Raw genomic sequence first — 20,307 nt, 5'->3', positions numbered from 1 at the left:
AAAACAATTAGGCCAAAGCTGCAGAGATAGGCTCGGGATGAAGTACTTGCTCAGCAAGTGTGAGGACCAGAATTTGGACCCCAGAGTTTACATAAAGGCCAGGCAGGTATGCTGCTGCCTGTAAGCCTGGCACTCTGGAGGTGGAGACGGGAGGTCTGCATGGCAAGCTGGCTAGCTAGTTTAGCCTGTCAGAAAGTTCTGGGCTTGCTGAGAGACCCTGCCTTGATGAGTAAATGTGGAGAGGAATCAAGGAAGACACTGTCAACTTTGGAGTAACCCCCACAAAGGCACAGTGTCCACATACACCCATACACACGTGCTGTGAAGGGTGGGTAGTTTTAACTGTCTTGACAGGGTTTAGAATCATCCCGGGAGAGGCTCTCAATGAAAGATTTTTGTCTACCTGGGGTTGGCTTGTGGGCATGTCTCTGTAGGGGTGTCTTAATTAAATTAATTGATGTGAAAAGAACCAGTCCACTGTGGGTGGCCCCATTCCCTAGGCAGGAAGTCATGGACCGTATAAGAGTGTCGGTGGAAGGCTCAACACAAGCAAACGGGTGAGCATATGACGTTTCCACAGCAACGGCTATAACGCAGAACTGTAAACTGAGATAATCCTCGTGTTGACTAAGTTGTTGTTCGTGCCAGGGAATTGTATCACAGTGAAAGAAATGAAGCCAGAGCACTCGGGAGCACACACACCTCTGCGCACCATACACACATACACGTGACAAAAAAAAATAATAATTGAGCCAACTACCGCTTACTTACGACCCGCCCCCTCCAACTTAATCTCCATTTTCCCCTTGAAATCCTCATTTCTCTTCTATATCAGGTCATGAATCAAGAGCAGAACCATGGTACTGAGGGACTAGCTGGCAAGTACCTCCGCTGTGTGTGTATTAAATTAAAAGTACAATTAGGGGCTGGAGAGATGGCTCAGAGGTTGAGAGCACCGACTGCTCTTCCAGAGGTCCTGAGTTCAGTTCCCAGCACCCACGGGGTGGCTCACAGCCACCTGTCATGAGATCTGGCGCCCTCTTCTGGCCTGCAGACATACATGTTGTGTACATAATAAAAAGTACAATTAGCTCTTTGTTCACCTGTTATGGGCCTTTCTGAGTAACAGTTTGCACTTCTGCTTAATCGTGGTAAGTTCTCCTACCCTTTGGGCTTGTCATTAATATATATGAAAGCGTGTCATCGTCGATGATTAGTGTTATACACATGCTAATTACGAGGATAGAAACTGAACTTGGAGCACATAGTTTAATCTGGCTATAGGTTGTTTTCCTCCCCTATAACCCACTCTTCCCATAACTACTTGGGTCCTATAAACAGGAGCCGGTTACAGTGAATAACTGACTAAGGGAAGAGAGAGGGGCAAAAAGTGGGACTTGAACTCTTGATGTTTAGAAGTATGAGCCTTAGCTTTAGTGGCTGAGCGATCGCAGCAGTCCAAAGTAGTGAATAAGCGCACACTAGCATGGCAGGCCTCTGGGAGGACAGGCCGAGGGCAGGTGGATTTCTGTGTGTGATTCTGAGACAAATTTGCAAATCACCCAGAGTATGGGATCCTACCTGTGATCTCTGCTGGCCACATTCTCCCAGAACCAACACCCATCTTAATTAGCTACCTCCCACAGAGGCTGTGAGAACCCTTATTAAGGTCGCTCCCTTCACCCGACAGCAATCATACGACAGCAATCATACCCGGGACTGGCTGTCAGAGCTGAAGGACCAACACTAGAGGGGGCAGGAGGTGTAAGAGGTAGCACCGTGTGGGTTGTGGGTTTGAAACTCACCAGCCAGGAAGTGAGGCCGACAGACGGAAGGGCGGGCAGGGCTGGGGAGTTCTGGGGCACAGCAGAAGAGGCCTTCTGGAGTTTGGGGGGCGCTGCGGGGTCATGGGCTTCGGGGCCAGAGGTGGTTGTTAGTCCGGGAAGGCAGGTCTGTGCAACATGCACGCCCAGAGGCAGCTGGCTCTCGCCACGGTAAGAGCAGAAATCAGGCGACATGAGGTGGCCAAGCAGGCTCTAAGCCGACTCAGGAAGCTGGCGGAGAGAGTGGGTGACCCTGATCTCCGAGATGGGATCCAGGCCTCGCTGGACAACATACGAGGTAAGAGCTGCATCGGTCCCTTTTGGGGGACCAGCAGGGGACCCAGAAAGGCTTAACTGTAGGCATCACTGCTTGCTGCCCAAGCAGCCACTTCCTAGTTCTTAAGATGGAACCGAGACCCGGGAAAAGGACACTGGGGAGGATGGGAAAAGACCTGGAGGGAGGTATTATTATTTTTTATTTCTCTTTCCAAAATCACCTCTGAGCAGAATTCCAGTCACTGTGGAGCTGACCTTCTTGGCAGCAGAGAGTGGCTAAGCGCTGGAAAGACAGATCTTAGCAGGCCCATTAGACGTCGTATTCCCTGTCCGGGGAGTCCAGAGCAGGAAGCAGCCAGGGGCAGAGGTTCTGGGACTTGATAATGTGTTCATTCCCAGGACCCACTAAAGATCAGTGACCTCTTGTTCTCCAGCTGAGAGAAACACACACACACACACACACACACACACACACACACACACATGAGGGGGGCGTGATATGTCAGGTTCCCGAGCACACTAACCCTCACAACTCCACGCTTGCCCTGCAGCGAGGTCCCTGGGACTTGCCCCGGTCCCCTCCCCTCCTGTGCTCCCGGGCTTGTCTTCCCCTCACCTCCTCAGCGCCTTCTTCCGTTCTACGTGCTGCCTCCTCTCCGGTGCCATTAGAGCAAGCGATGACAACACAGAGAGGAAGTGCTGCCATGGCAACACCATCCGCCACATCCTCCTGGCCTACTGTAGCCTTGGATCCTGTGGTGGGGCCCTGGCAAGCCTGTCCTTCATCCCCGGGGCCCACCACTGAGGAACTGGGGGACTTAGGGTTCATCCATCTGTGGACGCCCAAGAGATTCCCCAAAGCAGGCTCCCTTGCTTGCGAAGTGTGTCAGGCAGAAGCCTGTCTTCCATTGCCCCCTGATCATTCCAGTTATCAGTCCTCTCCGCTCTTAGCTACTTCTCCAGGGAGGGAGATGTCAAAAAAAGAAAGAAAAATTTTCCATCAAGGGCACCACCTGACCCCAGGGCACCATTTGGAGGAAGGATCGGTTGGTTTAGGTTGGTAGTAGAATGGTCCCCATCCCTTCCCATGCCCCTCTCTTCTCCTTGCTCCTTCGAGGCTTAGTTCTCTTGCAGTTCCAGCACCCAACCCTTTGAGGGAAGAACTACAGCAGCGCCTTCTCTGATATCCTAAGTGGTGAAAACGGGGACTTCGTAGGGAGGAACTCTAGGTCCCACCGTTGTCTGAGTCGAGTGGAGTTGGGACCAAGCAAAGAAGCCCCGCTTAGTTCTAGAAAGGGGGAGAGAGCTGGTGTGATGGGACACGCCAGTGATCCTAGCACTCTAGCCCCACAACTCAGGAGAATGGAGCAGGGCCGAGAGTCCTGGGGCAGCCTGGAGCACATAGCAAGTCCTCAGCCAGCCCCAGACTCAACTATATAATGAACAGGTATTTTTTAAATAATAAAATAAAGTCTCAAAAGGAGGGTAAAGAGAGAATGGTTGGAGGCAGAGTAGACCTTTTCTCCATGTTTTTGTGTGTGGTGTGTGTTGCCGGAGATGTCGGGACCTAGGGCCTCCAAACCTCCTCCGTGTGTGCGAGCATGCTCTACCATTCACGGCTCAGCCCAATGCTGGTTTGTTATTGTTGTTGTTGTTGTTGAGACTGGGTTTGGATCCTGCTGTCTATCTCAGGCTGGCCTTGAACTCACTGTGTAGCTCAGGCTGGCCTTGACCTTTCAGCAATCCTCCTGCCTCAGCTTCCTCAAAAAGGTGCACCACTCCACCTGGCAAAGCGCTACTCCAAGTAGTCTGTTGTACTCTGAGCGAGACGGAATTCTGCTCCCACTGAACACGAAGGAAAACCAAGACAGGCTCTCTGAATATTAAAAAGCCAACAATTCCCCCTTATCTTCTCCTTCACGATAGACTAGAGTGTGTTTCCTGTCCTGGTGTGTCATCCTAGTTCTGAAGGGCACTCCCTAAGAAACCACTGACCCCCAAGATAGGAGGATCTGGGAGAGAGTGGGTATGGGCCTCTGGAAAACAAAGGCTCCCCGCATGCCGGTTCAGCCCCCAACCCTTACCCCCACCGGGCCGAACACTCTGCTGGCTCCTGCCTCCAAGAGCCGCCCACGGCCCGCACTTATTATAGTCTCGGCTGCGTCAGGAGGGTGGAAAGCCGAATCAAAGGACCGCCGAGGCTCTCCAAATCCCGGGCAGGGGTCTCCAAGGCTTCAGGGAGAGACTTTCTTCCTTCCAGCCCCCCACCCCCCTCCATGGGGACTCAGTCTGCCTTCTGCACGGACTTAACTGCTCGTGTTTCCCTGCCCCTCTGGAGGACAAAGCCTTGAACTCCAAAGCCCCTAAAGGGGTGGGGACCCAGCGCAAATACTGTCCATTCGCTCTGGCCTCCCCCTTTAACCTGCTCTGAGAGCCCAGCTACATAGACCTCAGGAGACTGAATGGACACACCTAAGAGGCCGGCTCCCGCTGCCTCCACTGAGGGGGTTCCTTGTGTCCAGGGAGCCAGATCCCCCGCAGGTGGGTAGCCAGGTGTGAGAGTAGCGCCTTCACTAACCCAGCGTCCCCTGATTGGTCCCCCACCCATCCTACACACTGATCCCTCCTCTCCGCTTATCCCCGCCGCAGCTTCTGAGGCACTCTTGGAGCTACGGTTGCTATGGAGACTAGATGCATTTTGGAATAGGGGGGTGTCAATTGGTAGATGTATTTCTTCCACCTTGAGCTGGGGCCTTTGACTCACGCTGCAGCTTGGGCTCAGGAGCTCTCTCTCCAGTCTCTCTCCTCTAGAGGCAACCCCCCACCCCCACCCCCACCCCCACCCCCACCCTACTAAGTTCCTTGTTTGTCCCCATCCCTGGGGAACAATTTCCAAGTTCACTTTGGGACAATCAGTCCCAGTCGCAGTGCTGCGAAAGTACTCAGTATGGGGTGGGAGTTGGGGTGGAAGAGGGAGCGGGGTGATGAGAAACTCATCCAGGTACCCCGAGAAAGGAAAGAAAAGGGGTCCCAAGAAGGAATGTCAGGGCTCCTCACATTCCCATTTCAGTTCCCCAGAATTGGCAGAGACCAAAGGAGTCCTGTTTCCTGTATCTGTCCAGCCAATAGATCAGTGTTTTTCCCTCTGTCCCTAAATGTCACACTCCACTTTCGCGTTCCCTAACCTTGGTGTGAGAAAGGAGGGGGCCGGGCAGTTGGCGGAGGTGAATCCAAGCCCCAGGAAATCCAGTCCAGGTTTTAGAAGGGAAATCCAGTCCTGGATTTTGTACCGCCCTAGCAGACAGCGGTGCTGGTGGAGGGGGGGGGAGATGGGTTGGGGGGGCCCGCGGGCCGCCTCCTCCTCAATGTGAGGGGAGCGCCCGGACACAACGCGCATCCGGACCGAGCCGATCCCGGGCGAGGCCCCCCGGACTCTTCGCCAGGATCCACGCCCCTCCCCTCCCAGACCCCAGACCCGTGGGTTCCTGCCCCCTCCCGTCCCCTCCTTCCTCCCCCACCGCCTCCAATATCTCCATCCCTAGCATCCTCCCCGTGCTCCTGCGAATCCCCCGCACAGACAGCCCCACTAGTCTCCTACCCTCAAGACCCCCCTTTCCCACTGCACCCGCGGCCTCTGCCCACTGAGTCCGCATTCCCGCCCCTGCCTTCCCCGCTCCCGTGCTTCTCCCCCCAAGTCCTCTGTCCCCCTTTCCCTTCTTCCCCATTTGCCCCCACGACTGTCCTCCCCACCCTCCTCCGCCCATCTCCGCGCCCCCACCCAGGCCGGGGTGCACGGTCCGGCGCGCCTCCCTGGAGCAGCACCAAGGTCCCGGGGCTCCAAGGGGGTGGGGGCGCAGGGCGGGGAGCATGGGGAGGGGGCGCCCCATGTGATGGGAGGGGGCCGCAAGAGGAGGCGGCGGAGGCGGCGGCGACAGCGGAGCCGGGCTGGGGGCTCAGCGGGGTCCGGGGGCTGGGGGCAGCGAGCAGGGCGGCCCCATGGCCGGGCCCCCCTGAGGCAGTCCCGGGGAGTCCCCTCCCCTCCCCAGCTCGGGGGTCTCCGGGCCCCATGAGCCGGGGCGCGGGCGCGCTTCAGCGCCGGACAACGACCTACCTCATCTCGCTGACCCTGGTCAAGCTCGAGTCGGTACCGCCGCCGCCGCCTTCCCCGTCTGCAGCCGCGGCCGGCGCCCCCGGGGCCAGCCGAGGCTCCGAGCCCCGAGATCCTGGCAGCCCCCGAGGCGCGGAGGAACCCGGCAAGAAGCGGCACGAGCGTCTCTTCCACCGGCAGGATGCGCTGTGGATCAGCACCAGCAGCGCGGGCGCCGGGGGCGCGGAGCCCCCGGCGCTGTCCCCGGCTCCGGCCAGTCCGGCTCGCCCGGTCTCCCCGGCTCCGGGCCGCCGACTGTCCCTCTGGGCCGCCCCTCCGGGACCCCCGCTCTCCGGGGGGCTGAGCCCGGACTCCAAACCGGGGGGCGCCCCCTCTGCCTCCCGACGCCCTCTACTCAGCAGCCCGAGCTGGGGGGGTCCGGAACCCGAAGGCCGGACGGGAGGCGGCGTCCCGGGCTCGTCCTCCCCGCATCCTGGCACCGGTAGCCGAAGGCTCAAGGTGGCGCCTCCTCCACCGGCTCCCAAGCCTTTCAAGACCGTGACCACTAGCGGAGCCAAAGCCGGCGGGGGCAAGGGCGCGGGCAGCCGCCTGTCATGGCCCGAAAGCGAGGGCAAGCCCAGGGTCAAGGGGTCAAAGAGCAGCGCCGCGACCGGAGCTTCTGCCCCTGCGGCCGGCGGGGGAGGGGGCGCTGCAGTCACGACCTCTGGTGGGGTCGGGGCTGGGGCCGGAGCGAGAGGGAAGCTGTCCCCTCGGAAAGGCAAGAGTAAGACCTTGGACAATAGTGACTTGCACCCAGGACCCACTGCCGGCTCTCCTCCTCCGCTCACCGTGCCAGCCACCCCAGTGCCAGCCACTTCGGTCACCGCCGCCTCCATGCAGCCCCTCGGGCCTGCACCCCCTATCACTCTGGAGCCACCAGCTCCGGGGCTGAAAAGGGGCCGGGAGGGCGGCCGAGCGTCCACTCGGGACCGCAAGATGCTCAAGTTCATCAGCGGTATCTTCACCAAGAGCACAGGGGGGCCTCCTGGCCCCGGTCCCCTTCCCGGACCCCCAGGCTTGTCTTCCAGCAGCGGGTCCAGGGAGCTGCTGGGCGCAGAGCTACGCGCCTCCCCTAGTGAGTAGGGAGGGTCAGGGCCGGAGACACCTGGACAGTTGATTTGGGGGTGGGAGGACGCTGTGCAAGAACCAGGGATGGATGGAGGAGCTGGGCTCGCTCCTCGGCCCGGGGCTGGGGCAAAGACTAGGAAGAGGTCCTGGGGCCGTGAGACGTGACAGGAGTGGTTTTGGTACTTCCTGGGGGAATGCTGGCCTTGGTTGGTGCTTTAACTGTAGGAAATCCTCCCAGAGAAGCCTCAGTCAGACCCCAATCTCGGCCCTGGTTGGAGTCTAGAAGCCAGGCGATAGGGACTTTGCCTTGTGTGGAGGGACCCTTGGAGGCGCAGGGGATGTGGACGCCTCAGTTTCCCCTGGAGTCATGGGCACAGGTGGTGTGGCCGTGACCTTGCAGCCGGGTTCCTCGCCAGAGACAGGTTTCCTGGGTTGAGAGCCGGCTGGTGGCTTTTCCATGCACTGAAGGTGGTGGATTGGGCGTTCTTGAGTGAGCGGGGGCTGGAACGCGCAGATTTAAATGTGAGCTGAGAGGGGGGGCAGATAGGAAGCCTGGCTTCCCGCACTACCCACCCCCGCCCCACAGCGGCGTCGAACCCCGCTCGGGGCTGACCCCGGAGTGAGTCAGGGGGCGGAACTGCTGCTGTAAAGACAATTCTTAGCCGTGGAGACTTGGGAGGCCATACAGGGAGGGAGCTTTATTTTTTTTATTTTTTCCCTCCCGAGGGGTGCTTTTATTATTTTCTAACTGGTAGAGACAGGCGCGCGGGGGTGGGGGGTGGGTAGCGACCCGCGACTGGGTTCCGCTCACATTCCCCGGAGGGGAGGCGGGTCTGGAAGCGGGGGCGGCCCCGGGGGTTTGGCTCCTGAGCGGGTGGGAGCAGATGGCTCCGGATCCCCGAGTTCCCGCCGCAGCTGCGGCGCCCCGGGAACGTCCGGCCGGTGTCAGGCGCGGGGGCTGGACCCGGCAGGCGCAAGGAGAATCTTTTCTCCCTAGGCCTGTGGTTTCTCTCTGCCTGGGGATGGAGCCTTATAACCCCACGGTTCTTTCGGAGGCCATGGAGAGCTAGGCAGAGGAAAATCCAAGTTCTGTTCCCCCTGGGCGGTGGACAGGAGTTAGAACTACCTGTGCCACTGACCTTGAAAAAGGGCAGGGAAGCCCTCATCTTCGCTCCTGTGAAATGGAGATTGAGGAAGACCCACTCCATGCCAGGACTCAGGCCTTCCCCCTTTGGATCTGCCCTGAGAATGTCAGGGGACCCTCTTTCTCTGGGGTGGGAGGACAATCATTACTAGTTAAGTCGTCCTGATCTGGTCTGGGGCAAGGACCCGTGGTTGAGGATGTGTTTTAAGGGAGATGCCAACTGAAGTATTTTCGTCTTGCTGGCTCTGTTGCTAAGCAACCACTGAGCGGTGGCAACAGCTGTGGAGAGAGCGGCTGGGATGGGAGGACTAGGGACCACTCTCCAGTGCAGGCAGGGTCTTACAGGTTAGGTGAACCCCTCAGAAGAGAGTGGCTGAGGGCTGGGAGTCCTCCTGGGCCACATCCTCCCTTCTTACTTCACTTTTCCCTTTGCAGAGGCTGTGGTCAATAGCCAGGAATGGACTTTGAGCCGCTCGATTCCCGAACTGCGCCTGGTAGGTAACCCAGGCCCTTGGCTTGCAAGCAAGCTTTACCTCCCGCCGGCACGCCCATTTGCTTCCTTCACCTCTCCTCGATTTGAGAGCCAATCCGAGTTTAGCATCATCTTAGCGTCATGGCAGGATTTGGGGGTGGGGCGTTGCTCAGTACATCCTCAGGACTTGAGCCTTCGTCCAGTCTCTCTCCATTTGTCCAGGCTTCCCATTTCTAGCATCTTAAGATTTTATTTATATTTATGTGAATGAACGTTCTATCTGCATGTACTCCTTTATTCCAGAAGAGGGCATCAGATCCCTACTATAGATGGTTGTGAGCCACCATGCGGTTGCTGGGAATTGAACTCAGGACCTCTGGAAGAGCAAGCTAGGACTCTTAACCACTGAGCCATCTCAACAACCCAGCATTTTTTTTTTTTTTAAACTCTTGGTGTTCTGTTGCTTAGAACAGGGTAAAACTTTCAATTAAAGCCTTGGCCTATGCTCTACGACACACACAGGTTTAATGTGTTTACTAAACAACACACACACACAAATGAACATTACTTACTTTGTGGTCTGTTTCAGCTTTGGGATCATTTCTTGCCATACCATGCCCTGCTCCTCCCCTGGAGGGCCTTTTTGGGTAGCTTGACACTCCAGTCCCTGTGGGTTCCCTGGCATGAGCAGACCCAGCATCTTGCCCTTTCTTAACTCTTCTCTCTCCGCTCACATCTCTCCTTTCTCACATCTCTCCTTTAGGGTGTGCTGGGTGATGTCAGGAGTGGGAAGTCATCCCTCATTCACAGATTCCTCACAGGTTCATACCAGGTGCTGGAGAAGACTGAGAGTGAGTTCTCGGGAGCCACAGGAAGCTAAGAGTGGGGGCCAGGGACCCACCAGTAAGATCAATGCCTGAGCAGGCGCCAGGATGGGATTCGGGGACACGGGAGCTAAAGTTCAGGGAATGTGGAAAGGTTTGGTGACCTGGCACCTCTGACCTATTAAGCTTTTTAACTCTTCTGGACAGGCGAGCAGTACAAGAAAGAGATGTTGGTGGACGGGCAGACTCACCTGGTGCTGATCCGAGAGGAAGCAGGAGCACCCGATGCCAAGGTGAGGGGTGGAGGCAGTACTAGGCTGGCCAGGGTCAGCATTGGACATGGAAGCCTTCTCTGGCTTGCCAGGACCCCCTCTGAATGGTACCCAGAGTGGTGGGGCCTGTATGACCCTCGGTTTGCCCTCCCATCCCCTGCAAGTTCTCAGGCTGGGCGGATGCTGTGATCCTCGTCTTCAGCCTGGAGGATGAAAGCAGCTTCCAGGCTGTGAGCCGACTCCACGGGCAGCTGAGCTCCCTCCGGGGGGAAGGACGAGGAGGTCTGGCCCTGGCTCTGGTTGGGACCCAAGGTAAGGAGGGGATATGGAAGCCTTGCTTTTAGGGGAGGGTGAGGGTGCCTATAAGTATTGCCCACTATGGTTGATAATTGGGCAAGGTGTCGAACTGGCTGTTTCGATTCCAGCAACCCTCTAGAGGGAGCCTGATGTCCAAATAAGGAAGTAATGAGCCAAACAAACTTCCCAAGGTCTCGGCAGAGAAAAGAGGACAGCCTGGGAGGAAAGGACAGCTGTAATGACCATCTCTGGAGATGTTGACTACCTTGTGTTCACTCTGCCATTTCTGACGACACTACCGTGGGATACACAGAAAATGTCAGGTCCTAGTGTGGATAGAGAGCCTTTCCCTTCAGCTGGGCGTCAGGCTGACGCTGTTGGAAAGGAATTTCTCTACAAACAGGAAACAAGGAGATACTGGAGAAAGGAATAAGGAGAGAGCAGACAACTTTCAGTTCTTCTGGTAGGAGCTCAGACTGTACCACGACAGGAGGACCGTAGTCACTGCCGTCTCTGTCCAGCTGGCAGGGCGCTCTGTGTGGCTGCACATGCTGCTGCAGGTGCAGCCTCCACCTGTCTTGCCTCCTGGTTTCTCTGACTGTAGAATGAGCAGCCCACCTGTTACATTATAGGCATTCAACTGTTCCCTGCTTCATGGCCCGGGTCTCCTCTCACACAGCTCTCAGGTTCAGTGAGTTTTCAGGGTGTTTGTCACCTGGGAGTCACAGCCCTTGTCAGGAACCTCCCCTCAACTTCGGGAGCATTGCCTGAAAACACAGACAGACACACAGACAGACACACACACAGAGAGGCAGACAGACAGAAACATACAGATAGACAGACATACACAAAGACACACACACACACAGATACAGACAGACAGACAGACACAAACACACACACAAAGACACAGAGACACACACACACAGACAGACACAGAGAGAGAGAGACACACACACAAAGACACAGACACACAGACACACACAGAGAGGCAGACAGACAGAAACACACAGACAGACATACACAAAGACAGACACAAGACACACACAAACACAAAGACACAGAGAGAGAGAGAGACAGAGAGAGACAGACACACACACATACACACACACACACAGACTTAACTGGGCCCAGTACTCACAAAGGGGCCTATACACTTAACAGTCTACTTGAGGACAGATATTCTCCCATACTCGATGACTCCAGGAGGTCTAGCCTGGGCTCCAAACACATGGTAACGGGAATCACGAACACTGGAGGAAGGGCACCTCGCCAGTCCTGCCCCTTTGCTGTCCCCTCAGACAGGATCAGTGCTTCGTCTCCTCGAGTGGTGGGTGACGCTCGAGCCAGGGCGCTGTGCGCGGAGATGAAACGCTGCAGCTACTACGAGACCTGCGCCACTTACGGGCTCAATGTGGACCGGGTCTTCCAGGAGGGTGAGTGTGGCCGTCCCCAGCAGGCAGAAAGCCAGAGGTCCTGCCACATGAGAGAGGCCCAGCATCCAGTTCTGTGTTTCCCAGGGACAGGAAACTGGCCTCTGGGAGGGAGGAGGAGGGGTCTGGGAGCCTATGGAGGGTTTGGTTAATTCAGATGGTTTCTGGGCTGCTGGATCTGGCTAGGCCATAGGTGGCATGGAGGCTCTGGTGACGAGGAAGTTGGGGCTTTATTATCTCCTGGGGCTTGGTCTTGGGTATCATCTGTCCTGCTCCTGACTCCCCCAACTCTCCTTCCCTCAGTGGCCCAGAAGGTGGTGACTCTGCGCAAACAGCAGCAGCTCCTGGCAGCCTGCAAGTCCCTGCCCAGCTCACCAAGCCATTCAGCCGCTTCTACTCCCGTCGCTGGGCAGGTGAGTTTGGGGTGTCCGAGACCGATGTCTGGTTCAGAGGAAGTGGGGAAGTGAGTGGGAATAGAAAGCAGCAGTGAGGCCGGGCAGTGGTGGTCCACGCCTTTAATCCCAGCGCTCTGGAGGCAGAGGCAGGAGGATCTCTGAGTTTGAGGACATCCTGGACTACAGAGTGAGTTCCAGGAAAGCCAAGGCTACACAAGAAAGAAAAAGGAAGGAAGGAAGGAAAGAAAGAAAGAAATAACATTGAAGTGGAAGTTGGCCAGGCATGAGATGCCATTTGCAATGTCTAAGCAAGTCACCCTCTCTCTCTCCTCGGGTTATCTGCACCGCCGTATGGCCACCAGCACTCAGGGAGTCAAACTTCATAAAACTTAAAGCAGCCGGGCAGTGTGAGGGGAGACTTGTGTTGCTGGTGGCAATGAACGAATAATAATGACGTAGGGGATGCCACATCCTGGACGTCAGCTTAGCTTGGTTGGGTGTCCATGTTGACCTCTGCTGACTCCTCTGTGCCTCCAGGCTAGTAACGGCGGCCACACTAGCGACTACTCTTCCTCCCTTCCATCCTCACCCAATGTCGGACACCGGGAGCTCCGAGCTGAGGCGGCCGCTGTGGCTGGGTTAAGCACCCCAGGGTCCCTGCACCGGGCAGCCAAGCGAAGGACCAGCCTTTTTGCGGTATGGGACATGCCGGCCCCCCCTTTTTTCTCCTGTCCTGTGGCCTGCCTGTCGTCCTGAGTCCCTGGACTTCTCTATGGGCTCTTCCTCTCTCTTTTCACTATTTCCCATCATCGCATCCTACTCGTCCTCTGGCTAATGCCCATAATCGTTCCAGAACCGTCGTGGCAGTGATTCTGAGAAGCGGAGCTTAGACAGTCGGGCGGAGACAACGGGAAGTGGGCGTGCCATCCCCATCAAACAGGTAAGGGACTCAGGAGCTGGAGAGAGGTCTGAAGCAGCTGTTCTTAGCTGGCTTTTCCTCCCACACATCCTCCTTCCCGATCTTCCAGAGCTTCTTGCTAAAGAGAAGCGGCAACTCCCTGAACAAAGAATGGAAGAAAAAATACGTGACTCTCTCCAGCAATGGCTTTCTACTCTACCACCCCAGCATTAATGTGAGTAGCGGAGATGGTCCACACCGGAGAACCTTGGAAATCCTTCTGGTTTTTCTTCCATGTCTCCGAAAAGTCCCGGCATCATTTCTGGGGAGCGTTAGCCCTGTTCTCTTAGGCCCGTGAAGTTTGTCTGTCCTGGGGACAGGAAGGTATCCATTGCCCCAGGAACTTGCAGTCTTGTGGGAGAGTACCATGGATGGGCCTGTCCCCGGCCTGCCATTCAGGGAATGCTTCCTGGCCAACTCTGGCAGGTCTGCCCCCTACAGGGTCTTCCCAGTCTAGTCAGCTCTCAGGGCCCCTCTGTAGCCTATTATTACTGCCTACTTCTCAGCACTCTCAAAGACCGGAGGCCCCCCCGCCCCCCCCACACCTCCTCTCTCAACCCCGTACCTCTACAGGATTACATCCACAGTACACACGGCAAAGAGATGGACTTGTTACGAACGACTGTCAAAGTCCCAGGCAAGCGGCCCCCCAGGGCCATCTCTGCTTTTGGCCCCTCAGCCAGCATCAATGGGTTGGTCAAGGACATGAGCACCGTCCAGATGGGTGAAGGCCCTGGTAAGTGGGGCCCATGCCAAGTGGGCGGGGAAGGAGACCGGAAGAGAAGAAAGGGCTGGGGGAGAGAGGAAGGAGTCGGTCCTACCCTGGCGGTGTGGGGGTGGGGGCTGATAGAGAGAGGACTGGAGAGGCTCACTGATCCCTCTCCCTCTCCCTCTCCTTCCCACAGAAGCTACTACTCCTATGCCCAGCCCCAGCCCCAGCCCCAGCTCCCTGCAGCTTCCGACAGACCAGACATCTAAGCACCTGCTGAAGCCAGACCGGAACCTGGCCCGGGCCCTCAGCACCGGTTAGTGGGGCGACGACCTACCCCTCCATCTACTGACTTCCAGCCCCAAATGGGATCTGGGTGGGAAGTGTAAGAAAGTGGAGGCTTGGAGCAGGAACACGCGTCTGAGGGAACACAGGGATGCCTGCTGGTGACTGGCACCGCGCCTCTGTGCTGTGTCTGCCGTGGCAGTGAAGACAGCTAGACGCCAGAGCCAATCTGTGTGCCTGAGCTAGGAGTCTAGTGTGCCTTGAAGCCACATGGGCAAGTGACTTGACTTCTCCAGGCCTCAGTTTCCACCCTATCGGAAGTTTCTCCAAGGATTAATTTAACAAACTGGGGACTTTGACCAGCACATACATAGTCAGCCATCAGTGTTTGAAATGTTTGGAAATTATATCTATAAATTATATCATTTATATATTACACAGACATATACATGAACAGAAAGTAGCACTATAATGAATGTGTCTTAGAACAACTTACTGGGTCAAGATTATTATCCCCATTTTAGGGATGGAAAAAAAAAACTGAGGCTCAGAAAATAAATCGACTTGCTCAAGGTCTCCAGGCCAGTAAGTTGCAGAGACCAGAGCTGAGTAGAGATCTGATTCTAAAGCCCTCCTCTGCCCACCTCCCAGGAATGATCCTGGGGTGCCTTTTCGACAGGAGCAGCTGAGGAGGGATACCCTAAAATGCCAGTTAGTTCAGGGTAGGATGCGAGCCATAAGGGAGTCTATGGAAGGGCAACTGAGGCACCGTGTCCCCCCTCCCTAAGACTGTACCCCATCTGGAGACCTGAGTCCCCTGAGTCGGGAGCCCCCACCTTCCCCCATGGTGAAGAAGCAGAGGAGGAAAAAACTGACCACACCATCCAAGACGGAAGGCTCCACGGTGCAGGCTGAAGGTGAGGTCGTGGTGGAGGTCCCGCGCCCGCTCCAGACCCTCACCCCCTGAATCCGAACCCCTGACGAGCTCTTGCAGAGCAGGGTACGCGCCTGAACTGAGTGCTTGGCGGTCATCCCCACTGCGCATAACTGAGTGGGGGAACGGATGGCCACCACCCAGCTCCTGACCCTCCCTCGCCCCTAGCCCCTGTTCTCGAAAGTCTGTAGCCCCTGTTCTGTTCTCCTGGTTCCTGCCCTTATCTGCACTTCTGACCCCATCCCCTGCACCCACATCTAGCACCGCAGACCCTGAACTTGGTGTCCCCATCGACGCCCCAGCCCCTGCTCTTGATAACCTATGATTGGCAGGTTCCTCCAAGAGCCCTTGACCCCTTGACCACTGATCCCTAGATCTCCCCCACGCCCCCACCCCCGCCCCAGCAATCTCTACTCCCAGTTCTACTGACTTCTGAGCCCCAGGGCCCTCATCCCAGCCTCTCAGCCCTTTCCTACTGTTCACACAGATTCTGACACCCCTTCCCCCACAGAGACCAGGTTTCTTTCTGGTCACAATACCCTCCCCCCCCCCCCCCCCCCCCCGCCGCCCCATTCTTTGCCTGGTGCTCAGACCCGGGTTCCAGATCTGCCGACTCTCATGGCTCTTGGCTTCCGCTCCACTCTGCTCCGGGGCCACTGACTTTAGTTCTGCTTTCTCTCCCCATCTGTCTGTCCTGCTTTGTCTCTGTCACTCTGTCACTGTGTCTCTACCTCTCCGTCTGCCTCTTTCTCTTTCCTTGGTCTCTCTCTCTCTCTCTCTCTCTCTCTCTCTCTCTCTCTCTCTCTCTCTCTCTCTCTCTCTCTCTGTTGTACTCTCCACTCTGTCTCTATCTCCTTCGCTTCGGGAAACCAGCCAAGCGCAAAATGTGGAAACTAAAATCCTTTGGTAGTTTAAGAAATATTTATAAAGCAGGTAACACGCGGGAGCCGGGAGGGGTGCTAAGCTGGGGTGCAGAGGGGTGGGGGTGCCCCCCTGCTTCTCCCTGCATGTGCTCGGGCTTCCTGCTGTTTCCCACCTTCTGCTTCCCCCCCACCCCCCACCCCACTATCCCACTCCTAGGGGCTCCAAGGACATCAGGGAGGAAGGGTTTGGGGAAGGCCTCCCGGCTTGAACTCTGTCCCTCACGACCTCTCCCACCTGCCTGCCCACCCAGAGGAGAACTTCGAGTTCCTGATCGTGTCCAGCACCGGCCAGACGTGGCACTTCGAGGCGGCCAGCTTCGAGGAGCGGGACGCCTGGGTCCAGGCCATCGAGAGTCAGATCCTGGCCAGTCTGCAGTGCTGTGAGAGCAGCAAAGTCAAGGTAAAGGTTCGGAGACTGCTGACGGAGGCTAGCAAGAGTGGCCGAAAGTGCCCCACCCCCCCAGGTGCGGCTCTGAAATCTCACTTCTCTCTGCAGCTGCGCACGGACAGCCAAAGCGAAGCCGTGGCCATCCAGGCCATCCGAAACGCCAAGGGGAACTCTGCCTGCGTGGACTGTGGAGCGCCCAGTGAGTGCGGGGGGCGGGGCACGGGGCGAGCGCTGCTGCTGCTGCGGGATCTGGGAGTCAGCGGGATGGAGAAAAGTGGAGCTCCAACCTCAGCTCACCGCTTACCGTTTCATCCTGCCCGCCCCCCAGACCCCACGTGGGCCAGCTTGAATCTGGGGGCACTCATCTGCATCGAGTGTTCTGGCATCCACCGGAACCTGGGCACGCACCTGTCCCGCGTGCGTTCGCTAGACTTGGACGACTGGCCGCGGGAGCTGACCCTGGTGCTGACGGCTATTGGCAACGACACGGCCAACCGCGTGTGGGAGAGCGACACTCGGGGCCGGGCCAAGCCCACGCGGGACTCTTCGCGGTAAGGATGGAGGATCAGTGTGTGTGGGGTGTGTGTGTGTGTGTGTGTGTGTACGGTTCCTGGGAGGTCCTGATTAGGGGTCCCCTACAACTCTTTCTCTTGGTCCCCCTGGTCCCTGGTCCTGCAGGGAGGAGCGTGAGTCGTGGATTCGCGCCAAGTACGAGCAGCTGCTGTTCCTGGCGCCTCTGGGTACCACGGAGGAGCCACTGGGCCACCAGCTGTGGGCCGCTGTACAGGCCCAGGACGTGGCCACCGTTCTGCTGCTTCTGGCCCACGCGCGACACGGGCCGCTCGACACCAGCGTGGAGGACCCGCAGCTCCGCTCGCCGCTGCACTTGGCGGCCGAGCTTGGCCACGTTGTCATCACGCAGCTCCTGTTGTGGGTACGTGAGCGGAGAGGTAGGGGAAGGGAGCCCAGAGGTGGGCTTGGGGCCATAGAGTGGTAGGTGCGCGGGCCGAGGTCCCCTGGATGGCGCTGGGTCCCACAACGGCCTGTCCCTCCTGCAGTACGGCGCGGACGTAGCGGCCCGTGACGCGCAGGGCCACACGGCCCTGTTCTACGCTCGCCAGGCAGGCAGCCAGTTGTGTGCAGACATCCTCCTCCAGCACGGCTGCCCGGGAGAGGGCGGCAGCACAGCCACCACACCGAGCGCGGCCACCACCCCCAGCATCACCGCCACGCCCAGCCCGAGGCGCCGGAGCAGCGCTGCCAGCTTGGGCCGCGTGGACACCACGATCGCGCTGGTATAGTTGCCCAGCCGCGGGAGAGACACCACCTCCCCCTCCTACCCACCCCCCGCGCGGGCCGGGCACGACCACACCGGGTGGACCGCTGGACAGATGGCACCCACTCACCTCTCCAGTCCACACCCCGTCCCACGGGAGCACTTCCTACCCCCACGAGGGCACAGCCCCGCACGCCTCCCAGGAGACACAGACTCACCTCCCTCTCCCCAGCGAGGCACGGAGACCCTAGCTCAACACGCCCCTACTCCACTGTTTCCACACTTGGATTGCCCTGGGTCTGTCTGCCCGCTGCCCTTGCAGCTGCACGCGCTCCAGGGCGCTCGGACTTGCCGGCTCGTGCCCGCTAGGGGCGGGTCAAAGATCCAGTCCTGCCTGCGTTCTACAATCTGGTGGCCGGAGCCCAAACCCAGGCTGGCTCCTGGGGCATCGCCACGCCAGAGGGAGGGGTTAGTAGTTGGAGGACTAGCCCTGGGACTTGGGACCAATATGGGGACCCCACCCCTTCCATGCTGACCTCAATGCCCAGTGAGGGGGAAGGGCAGCGAGGGGCAGGACCCCTGCTGCCCATGGAGGTGGAGGGGTCCCCAACCCTTTCCGTGAAAGGGTCCATGAGAAGTGGAACTCAGCTATCCCCTTCTACCTGTCTATGAATGGAAGCTGAAGAGCCAGGGGGAGCCGAGAGCCTGGGTCCTTCCCCTTACGATCCTGGGATGGGGGAGGATGGGAACAGGAGGGGCTAGAGAGGGGTCTTGTAATTTATTGCTTTGTTCCCCAACATGGGGATGGGGTGGGTAGGGGCGAGGGGAGGGCATTTCAGGGTAGGGGAAGCCAGGGGTGGGCAGGGGTGGGGTGGGGTGGGGGTGCTCTCGGGTTGTGTCTGTGACCGTGACTGCGTACCTGTGACTGTGCAGCGCCCGTGGTGATCTGGGGGAGGGGGCCCTTCCAGTGGGGCCCCTCCCCCATAATCCTTCCTGTCCAGTCCCTCTCTCACTGGAGCAGCTCCAGATCCGTTTCTCTATCCTTTGCTGCCTCCCAGCCAGGGCTGAGAGGGTGTGCAGTGGCTGGGAGGGTGTCAGGGTCCTAGCCCCATCCCCAGAAGGGGGAGGTGGAATGGACTGACCTAGCCTAACCCTCCCTCCCTTAGTCAACCCAGGCTTTGGGCCGTCTGTGTCAGTGGTTTCCGGTTTTTAGTTTGTTTTTTTTGTTTGTTTTTGTTTCGTTTTGTTTTGTTTTTCCTGGCTAAAATATTTTGCAAAAGACCAGGTAATCGGGGAGTGGGGTGAGGAGGGGGCAGGGGGTTGCCCCCCTCACCTCCAAAGCAGGTGATGTGAATCTTAACAGCAATTAAAGAGGAAGTGATTTTGTCTAGGGGGTGAGCTGCTGGTCTGTTATTGAAGAGGCAGGTGAGGGTACGGTCTTGGTGGATATTGGGGGACTGGAGATGGGGGAGGACCAGGCAAAGGTCCTTTCTGGGCTGGCGTTAGGACAGTACCCACAGGCACAGAGGTAGTCTCAGCTTTGGGACAGCCCTAGAAAGAGCAGCAGGGGGTCTGTGAACGAGTCAGGTGCATGGTAGATGCCAAACCTGGCAAAGAGTTGGAGCATGGTGTTGGGAGAAACCGACAGGCCTGCGGAGTTAAGGGCTGAAAAAGGTGGGGTGGTTCTGGTTCAAGAATGAGATTTAGTTTGGAAACCTGGCCCACTGTTCCCTAGCTGGGGGGACACTGGACACGTGACCCCAGAGCCATACGTTGAAAGGGCACCTGTGATCCTCTCGAGAAGGTGCTGGATTAGTCTGCTTACCTTGGTTAGTCACTAGGTGTCAGAGCTAATGGGGGTGCTAGGGACGGCAGGGGCGCAAGCTTTCCCCACCGTTTGCAGTCCCCTGGTGTCCACGCCATCCATGCCAGCATTTGCCCGCTCCTATTATGGGGTCACCCCAGGTCATGGTGGCCTGAGCCACAGAACCACCGCTGATCGCATGGGCAGCCCTGCTGTTTTTGTGTGTAGGAGCTGTAAGCATCAGGCCTGGTGAAGACTAGGCCAGTAGTTAATGCAGCAGGGCCCCCACGTGCTGTTATCTATCTTACGGAATCAGTGGGTGGTGTTAGCATCTTTGGGTAGCGTTGATTCTAAACCCCCCCCCCCCCCCCCCCGGTGTCCTCTAAAGTTCTCATCTGTAAATGTGTCGGGGAACTGAGAAGGTCTGGTCATAGCTCCAGAGGCCGTTCTGCAGATCTCCAGGCTGGGTAGTCACCTCACACATCAGCATGGCCCCGGGGCGCGGGGGGTGGAGTGGGGTGGGGGAATGGATTTGAGGGCAGGGACAGACAGATGGACTTGTGTGGTCTGGGCGAAGGCAGGAAGACTGGCAGATGTCATTGCCTATCAGCTGAGATCCTTGGTCTGCTTTCCTCATCTCCACTTTCCTTCCTCATAGCAAAACTCACACCCTTCCTCAGAAGCTCGGGGTGTTAGGTATGGGGAGGAACAAGGCCCCCGGACGGAATGAAGTCCCTTGTCAAGGGATCCGCAGGCCAGGGAAAGAAGGTCAGGGTGTCGGCAGACTCTACCGCCAAGTAATTGATTTCTTTTAATGGGTTACGTTAGTCTCGTGGGACGAGAGGTGACGAAGCGCTCCAGGCTGTGGCAGAACAGGAA

At 57.7% G+C, this 20,307-nt stretch overlaps 1 protein-coding gene across 4 annotated transcripts; it reads left to right on the top strand.

The window, feature by feature from the left end:
- The first annotated feature begins 1,823 nt into the window (after nt 1–1,823).
- On the top strand, nt 1,824–19,014 carry Agap2 (ArfGAP with GTPase domain, ankyrin repeat and PH domain 2). Of its 4 annotated transcripts, none has more exons than XM_076554134.1 (19): nt 1,899–2,121; nt 8,894–8,952; nt 9,694–9,781; nt 9,962–10,047; nt 10,191–10,338; nt 11,625–11,759; nt 12,060–12,169; nt 12,689–12,847; nt 13,005–13,091; nt 13,180–13,284; nt 13,683–13,845; nt 14,015–14,134; nt 14,892–15,020; nt 15,911–15,970; nt 16,212–16,360; nt 16,457–16,547; nt 16,677–16,899; nt 17,027–17,282; nt 17,407–19,014. In XM_076554134.1, the coding sequence occupies exons 1-19, from the start codon at nt 1,962–1,964 to the stop codon at nt 17,647–17,649; spliced, it is 2,571 nt and encodes an 856-aa protein (XP_076410249.1). In that variant the 5' UTR covers nt 1,899–1,961; the 3' UTR covers nt 17,650–19,014. The 4 variants fall into 4 exon arrangements, with proteins under 4 accessions (XP_076410250.1, XP_076410249.1, XP_006973374.2 ...); XM_006973312.4 differs by lacking the exon at nt 1,899–2,121 and adding an exon at nt 5,433–7,321; XM_076554135.1 differs by lacking the exon at nt 15,911–15,970 and having other exon boundaries at nt 1,824–2,121.
- The last annotated feature ends 1,293 nt before the right edge of the window (nt 19,015–20,307 follow it).

This window comes from Peromyscus maniculatus, chromosome 18, assembly GCF_049852395.1.
Source record: "Peromyscus maniculatus bairdii isolate BWxNUB_F1_BW_parent chromosome 18, HU_Pman_BW_mat_3.1, whole genome shotgun sequence".
NCBI classification, from domain to species: domain Eukaryota; kingdom Metazoa; phylum Chordata; class Mammalia; order Rodentia; family Cricetidae; genus Peromyscus; species Peromyscus maniculatus.
This window is presented reverse-complemented; position numbering and strand designations above follow the sequence as displayed.